Source organism: Cebus imitator, unplaced genomic scaffold (genome assembly GCF_001604975.1).
Source record: "Cebus imitator isolate Cc_AM_T3 unplaced genomic scaffold, Cebus_imitator-1.0 Scaffold397, whole genome shotgun sequence".
Classification (NCBI taxonomy): domain Eukaryota; kingdom Metazoa; phylum Chordata; class Mammalia; order Primates; family Cebidae; genus Cebus; species Cebus imitator.
The window spans coordinates 55,121-63,329 of NW_016107712.1; the positions used below are offsets into that span (position 1 = coordinate 55,121).

Consider the following 8,209-nt stretch of genomic DNA (forward strand, 5'->3'; position numbering starts at 1 on the left):
CTATTGATGAACTAAGAAGAAACATATCTGAGAATACAGCTCAAATAATGAATATTCAGGACTTAGAAAAATCCCATGCCAAATTACAAGAAGAGGTATGTCTTTTATTCTTTTCATCCATTGTCACTTATTCCTTTCGCCTTTCAATGAAAGACAACTAGTAAGGAGTGGCTAGGATGTGGTTCATTCATTGACTGGGTATTTTTTAAGTGGCTAATGTAGCAGGCACACTCCTGGGTTATAGAAATACAATGAGAACAAGGTGGACAAACCCCCTAAAATTCTTCTGATTCATTTGTAGTGAAAGAAAGTAGCTGATAAATAAGAAATCAAATGAACAAGAAAACGTTATGGTAAATGCTATAGAGAAAGTGAAACATTGGGATAACTGGGCCAACCTATATTAAAAGCCTACTCTATGCCAGACATTGAGACTATAGATATGAATAAGACATTTTTCTTTCCCCCCATTATAGGCAAGAAAAAAAGCTAGAAAAAAAAAATCCCTCAATTCCAATATGGTAAATGAAGAAATATGCAAAATTACATGGTACCACTAATTGATCATGGAAAGAAAAATCAATCTATACACATAGAAAAATTGAGACATAGCTTTGGAGACCATCTGAAAACAGAGATCATACATTCATTGGGATATAGTTTGCTCAACTATGGTTTTTCTCTTGTAGCATTTGGAAACTAGTGGAGAAATAAGAAGTGTGCAACTGACTGCTAGTAAAATATAACGGTTGGTTCACCTTGGGCCTAAACTAGAAAAAAGGAAAATTATGACAGAATATGACTACTAGAAAAGTCATGAATAGCTTTAGCAGGAATTGAGGGAAAATGAATTATGAGGAGTTTGTGATCCAAGGTAGGCTGAAGGTTCAAGATGACTTTCCTTGTTGCGAAAAGTATACTGATCTTTTCCCTTTAAAAATTTATGATAATAGCCACCTGATTACAGGTGCAGTGGCTTACACCTATAATCCCAGCACTTTGGGAGGCTGAGGCGGGCAGATCACCTGTGGTCAGGAGTTTGAGACCAGCCTGGCCAGCATGGTGAAACCCCATCTCTACTAAAAATACAAAATTAGCTAGGTGTGGTAGCACACACCTGTAATTCCAGCTACTCAGGAGGCTGAGACAGGAGAATCTCTTGAACCCAGGAGGCGGAGGTTGCAGTCATCTGAGATTGTGCCAGTGCGCTCCAGCCTGGGTTACAGAGAGAGATGCTGTCTCAAAACAACAATTATAATAATCTCCAGATAGTAACCTTGGTATTTTATGAATGTCCTAAGATCCCAGTGCTTCATGACGAACAGGAGCTACTTCCTAATGTGCAAGAAGTCAGTGAGACTCAGGAAACAGTGAATGAACTGGTGTTAATAAAAGAACAGTCCACAACCAAGGACTCAACAACACTGGCAAGCATAGAAATGGAAAGGCTCAGGTTGAATGAAAAATTTCAAGAAAGTCAGGAAGAGATAAAATCTCTAACCAATGAAAGAGACAACCTTAAAATGATAACAGAAGCCCTTGAATTTAAACATGACCAGCTGAAAGAACACATTAGAGAAACTTTGGCTAAAGTAAGTTTTATATTTTCCTCCCATTGTAATAAGTGTCTTAAAAGAATCAAGGCTTGTGTTTGTGTGATAGTTATAATATTTGTATTATAATTATAATGTTACCAGTTTTTTAATGTCTCTTAATCATGAGTTGATTAGAAACAGAACAATTAAAAATTGTTCATGAATACCAAGAAGCTTTGAAACTTAGAGATGTTTCAAAGAAGACAGCTGTTTTCTTAAATATTCAAAAAATGATTTAGAAAAAATAAATCTAAACTACAAGAAAGAGTGAAAGCAATTATGGATTCTTTTCTTCTTTAAAACTGTTTTTCCAATGTTTCATAAAGCATTAAGTCTTTCTCATTGTTTTAGTCAGAAATCTAGAAGTTATCTCTACTAATATCCCTTCCTCTCTGCTTATTCTGTAATCCAGTCACCAAATCTTGTTGATTTGAGTATGTATTTTAAAAATCATCCTGCTTTTCTCTCCACACTGCCGCCACCCTAATCCAAGCCACCATCATTTCTTTCCCTGATTATCTGCAGTAGCCTCCTAACTGGACTTCCCACACTCATTCTTACACTTCTCTAATCCAGTTTCTAATACTGAGCCTAAGTGATCCTTTCTCACATTCTTTTAATATCTTATTGTTACTTCTTAAATAAAGACCAGGATCCTCTATATGGCCTATGAGGCCCTAGGTGCAGATCTTTCTGGTCTCACTTCAGTTCACTCTTCTTCATATTCTTTGTTCTCCAGCAACACTCATGTGTTGCTCTCCTAGCTCATGAGTTTCAGATTCTCAGGTCTCTGTATCTGTAGTCCTTCTATACTCCTTTTGCCTGACTAATGCTCTTATCCTTCAGATCTCAGTTACAGCTTTCTTTCCTCTAGGAAGCCCTTCCTAATTATTCACAATAGGCTATATTTGCCACTTAGGCCCTAGGAGAAGCCAGCAGCTCTGTTTGGTAAGATTCAGGATAATATCTATCTTTGTCCTTAAAATATAAGTCTCAAAAAGAGAGACATGATGTAAGTCTAATCATTTTGTCTCCAACCTCGAATAAGATGCAGACAACACAGTGAGACCTCAATTTTTAAAAAGCGTTAAATGCCTGAATAATGGAAGAGTGGGAGAGTGGAGAGATTGCTCTGTAAATGAGGCATTGAATTCTGCCTTAATTGTTTTAGAAAGCATCCTGATTTATTTTCCCCTAAAATACAGTATCTCTGGATATCAACTGTACTGTTTTATGATTCTCTTCAGATCCAAGAATCTCAAAGCAAACAAGAACAGTCCTTAAATATGAAAGAAAAAGACAATGAGACTACTGAAATCATGAGTGAGATGGAGCAATTCAAAGACAAAGATTCAGCACTAGTAAGAATAGAAATAGAAATGCTCAGATTGTCCAAAAGACTTCAAGAAAGTCATGATGAAATGAAACCTTTGACTAAGGAGAAAGATGACCTACAGAGGTCGCGAGAAGTTCTTCAGTCTGAAAGTGACCAGCTCAAAGAAAACATAAAAGAAATTGTAGCTAAAGTAGGTTTCATCTTTTCACCATGTTTTTTTTTTAAATATTTTATAACCAAATATTTTTATAAACCCTAAATATTTGGAAAAGGGAGCTAATTACAGCATAGTGGTCATAATGTTTCTATAAATTTACCTGAATTTTCTCTAATAATAAAGCACCTGGAAACTGAAGAGGAACTGAAAGTTGCTCGTTGTTGCCTGAAAGAACGAGAGGAAACTATTGATGAGTTAAGAATCAATCTTTCAGAGAAGGAAACTGAAATATCAACCATTCAAAAAGAATTAGAAGCAATCAATGATAAATTACAGAACAAGGTAAACTGGGGATGAAGAAACAGTAAAAGGAAATGTGTGGGGGGTGAGTAGCAAGCTGGATTATGAATACTTTTTAGCATACTTAATTGCTTTGGAAAGCAACCTTTTTTTCCCCTTAAGTTTGTGTGTGTGTGTGTGTGTGTGTGTGTGCGTGTGTGTCTGTATGTGTTTACATATATATTTTTTTGACTGTTAATTTATTTTATTATGTTTAAGATCCAAGAGCTTTATGAGAAAGAGGAACAACTTAAACAAATAAGTGGGATTCAGGAAAAAATGAATGAACTGGAACAATTGAAGGAGCATCTGAAAGCCAAAGATTCAGCACTACAAAGTATAGAAAGTGAGATGCTCAAGTTGACTAATAGACTTCAAGAAAGTCAAGAAGAAATACAAATTATGATTAAGGAAAGAGATGAACTGAAAAAAGTACAGGAGGCCCTTCAGATAGAGAGAGACCAACTGAAAGAAAACAGTAAAGAAATTGTAGTTAAAGTAAGTTTCCATCTTATATTTTTTGCATACAGAAATAGTGTTAAGGTGATAATGATGATGTTCACTGTTGAGTTTTATTAATTTTCCTCTAATGATAAAAGTACTAGAAATAAAAGAGGAACCAGAAACTGCTTGTATTCAACTTAGTACCAGTCAACTGTTAGTAGACGGAGTATTTCAGAAAAGACAGCTCAAGTAGCAAATATTCATTGGGATTTAGAAAATTCTGATGATGAATTACAGGAAAAAGTGGGATTTGTTAAATTAGAAAATGACATCTAATTAGTGTTACTCATATCCCTAATGAAAGAAAACAGTACATACATTAAATTAAAATGTAAAAGTGATTGCCTTATTTTAGGAACAATTCTTCCTTTTCCTAAAAAAAAAATTTTTGCCTATGTTGTAAATTACTTTATAATTTTCTCAGATGCAAGAATCTCAAGAAAAACATCAGCTTCTTAAGATGACAGCTGTCAATGAGACTCAGCAAAAAATGTGTGAAATAAAACATTTGAAGGAGCAACTTGAGACCCAGAAGTTAACCCTGGAAAAAATAGACATGGAAAATGTAAGGTTGACTCAGATACTACATGAAAACCTTGAAGAAATGAGATCTGTAACAAAAGAAAGAGATGACCTTAGGAGTGTGGAGGAGACTCTCAAAGTAGAGAGAGACCAGCTCAAGGAAACCCTTAGAGAAACCATAGCTAGAGACCTAGAAAAACAAGAGGAGCTAAAAATTGTTCACATGCATCTGAAGGAGCACCAAGAAACTATTGATAAACTCAGAGGAGTTGTTTCAGAGAAAACAAATGAAATATCAAATATGCAAAAGGACTTAGAAAATTCAAATGCTGCCTTAAAAGCACAGGTATTTTTTTTTTAAGTTATATGAGTTACTGAGAGTTTGAATCAAATCTTTTTGTGTAATGAAACAAGATATGAGTTAGCCTAAAATTGAAGGCAAGTGAGGAGCTACTTGCCTACTCAATTTAGAAACTTTTATCTTTTTATATCTCCTTATATCCTTATTGTATGATTATCTGAAGATCCAAGAACTTCAGAAGAAAGAACATCAACTTCTTAAAAGTGAAAAGTAAAAAATGATCTCAGGAAAACTATGTATCAAACAGACCAGTTAAAGAATCAATTAGAAACCCAGAGTTTAACTCTGAGTAAAGTGTAGAAATGGAGAAATTAAGATTGACCCAGAAGCTTCATGAAAACTTTAAGGAAAATGATGGCTTAAGAAGAATAGAGGAAACCCTTAAAATGACTAGAGACCACCTTAGGGAAGGCCTTAGAGAAATAGAAGCTAAAGTAAGTTAGCTCATTCCTTTCCCTAGCAATTCAATGCATTGTCATCTTACAGCAATGAACCCTTCTTTGAACCAAGTAATCCTGTTGGCAAGAATGAGATAATGTAACCTTTTAAGCAGATAATTTGGTTCTTGAAAATGCTGAACTCTGCAATTACCATTTTCTTTATGGACTTTAGCCTGCATATATACTGTTAAAGAGTGTGTGTGTATACAAACACAACATATACATATACCACAAGTTATTTATTGTAGCAGTTTTAAAAATGTGAAACAATCTAAATGTTCTCAGAAGGAAATAGTAAATACGAACAGTATGTCAAAATACTGTGCAACACTTTAAAAAGGTAATATATTTGTAATGTGTTTGCCTCTGGAAAGCAGAAGTAGAGTGTGAAAAGATGAGGACAGGGAGGAGAAAGCTTATAACTTAAGAACAACAGCAAAGATACAGAGTAACAGTGTTACTATTTTTACTAAGAAAACATATCACTTTATTTTTAAAAAACTAATATTAAGATATATCACTTTTTAAATTTTCTCTAATGATAAAGGATCTGAAAAAACAAGAGGAACTAAGAATTGCTCACATGCATCTAAAAGAGCACCAGGAAACCATTGACAAACTCAGAGGAATTGTTTCTGAGAAGACAGACAAAATATCAGATATGCAAAAAGATTTAGAAAATTCAAATGCTAAATTACAAGAAAAGGTATTTTTGTTGGGGGATTGTTGGATTGGATATCTGATTTATTTGTGCCTAAAATTGTTGGGGATATAAAATGATTCAACCACACTGGAAAACACCTTGGCTTTTATTTACTAATGCTGTACATAGCCTGCCTTAAGCCCTACATTTCCACTTCTTGGGTATGTACCTAAGAAAAAAAGACTATGTACATACTTCTATAAAAAGACACAAGAATGTTTATAGCAGCATTATTCAAAATAGCAAAAACTGGAAACTCAAATGTCTGTCAGCAGGAGAATGGATTAAATACATTGTGATATATAAGCTCAAAAGCAGGCAAAACTGAACCAGCATGATAAAGGTCAGAATAGTGGCTGCCTCCAGGAAGGAGCACACAGAAACTTTATGAAGTGCTAGAAATGTTCTCTGTTTTAGTCTGGGTTGTAGTTTCATAGATTTGTACCTCTGTCAAGAATGATTAAGTTATACATTGAAGATTAGTGTGCTTTATGTATATTATACCTCAAAAGAAAATCAAATTCTGTGTGGAGTTATGCAAGATATCAGTGAGAGTAACATGGGTAGACAGTTGTCTTAATAAATTTAGAAACTATTATTATTTATTTGTCTCTGAAAAGCCACTTAACATATTATTTTATGGTTATCTTAAGATTCAAGAACTTAAGGCAAATGAACATCAACTTTATAAGTTAAAAAAAGATGTCAGTGAAACACAGAAAAAAGTGTCTGAAATGGAGCAACTAAAGAAACAAATGAAAGACCAAAGCTTAACTCTGAGTAAAATAGAAATTGAGAACTTAAATTTGGCTCAGAAACTTCATGAAAGCCTTGAAGAAATGAAATCTGTAATGAAAGAAAGAGATTATCTAAGAAGAGTAGAGGAGACCCTCAAACTGGAGAGAGACCAACTCAAGGAAAGCCTGCAAGAAACCAAAGCTAGAGTGAGTTGTGTTCTCTCTTTACCCTACGGTGATGTTCACACATTTGGGCAAAAATACAGTGTTCACTGCAGCACTGTGTGTGGTGACTAAAACCTAGAAGTAATCTAAGTGTCCACCAATAAGGCACTGTCTGTATAATGGAAAACTAAGCATAAGAATGGGGTACTTTTTATGTGATACTGATTTAGAACCATGTCCAAATGGTATGAAAGGAGAAGGCTATAGGGGAGGCTAGCAGCAGGAATTTTTACTTTACTGTTCTAATTTGGGAGGTTGTCTAACTGTTGTTTTTAACTGTGAGTGTGTATTTTTTAAGATTTTCTTTAAACTCATTAATCATTAAGTAAGGTAATGTGCCTTTATATCATTACATTTCTTGATTTCTCCTAACAATAAAGGATCTGGAAACACAACAGAAACTAAAAACTGCTCATATGCAATCAAAAGAACACCAAGAAACTATTGATAAACTTAGAGAAAAAGTTTCAGAAAAGACAACTCAAATTTCAAACATTCAAAAGGATTTAGATAAAAGTTGAATTACAGAAAAAGATATGTGTTGTTTTGCTCTTTTTTTAGATGCAACTGTGTCCAAAATTACTTGTGGAATTAGAAAAGATACAGATACAGATATGTAGATATATATGTGCATATAGAACACAAGTAGACACTACTCTTCTTGAAGAAACTGCTTACATTCTGACTTGTTTTATAATTTTCTCAAGATCCAAGAACTTCTGAAAAAAGAACTTCAACTGCTTAGAGTGAAAGATGTCAATGAAAGTCACAAAAAAAATAATGAAATGGAACAGTTGAAGAAGCAGTTTGAGGCCCAAAACTTATCTATGCAAATTGTGAGAATGGATAACTTGGAATTGACTAAGAAACTTCATGAAAGCCTTGAAGAAATAAGAATTGTAGCTAAAGAAAGAGATGAGCTAAGGAAGATAAAAGAATCTCTCAAAATGGAAAGGGACCAATTCATAGCAACCTTAAGGGAAATGATAGCTAGAGTGAGTTCAGAATCTTCCACTGTGTAGTAACTATTAATAAGAATTAAGCTTTTTTTGGCCGGGCGCGGTGGCTCACGCCTGTAATCCCAGCACTTTGGGAGGCCGAGGCGGGTGGATCACGAGGTCAAGAGATTGAGACTATCCTGGTCAACATGGTGAAACCCCGTCTCTACTAAAAATACAAAAAAACATTAGCTGGGCATGGTGGCGCATGCCTGTAATCCCAGCTACTCAGGAGGTTGAGGCAGGAGAATTGCCTGAACCCAGGAGGTGGAGGTTGCGGTGAGCCGAGATC

At 34.7% G+C, this 8,209-nt stretch overlaps 1 protein-coding gene across 1 annotated transcript in view; it reads left to right on the forward strand.

Annotated features, from left to right (window-relative positions):
- The window catches only part of CENPE (centromere protein E), an 83,313-nt gene that overhangs the window by 43,840 nt on the left and 31,264 nt on the right, over window positions 1-8,209 (forward strand). The window contains exons 27-36 of the mRNA XM_037731411.1: window positions 3-95; window positions 1,302-1,592; window positions 2,843-3,121; window positions 3,272-3,430; window positions 3,647-3,925; window positions 4,356-4,799; window positions 5,802-5,960; window positions 6,611-6,901; window positions 7,300-7,435; window positions 7,829-7,847. Coding sequence (XP_037587339.1) covers window positions 3-95; window positions 1,302-1,592; window positions 2,843-3,121; window positions 3,272-3,430; window positions 3,647-3,925; window positions 4,356-4,799; window positions 5,802-5,960; window positions 6,611-6,901; window positions 7,300-7,435; window positions 7,829-7,847 — 2,150 coding nt within the window. The remainder of the gene's footprint in view (window positions 1-2; window positions 96-1,301; window positions 1,593-2,842; window positions 3,122-3,271; window positions 3,431-3,646; window positions 3,926-4,355; window positions 4,800-5,801; window positions 5,961-6,610; window positions 6,902-7,299; window positions 7,436-7,828; window positions 7,848-8,209) is intronic.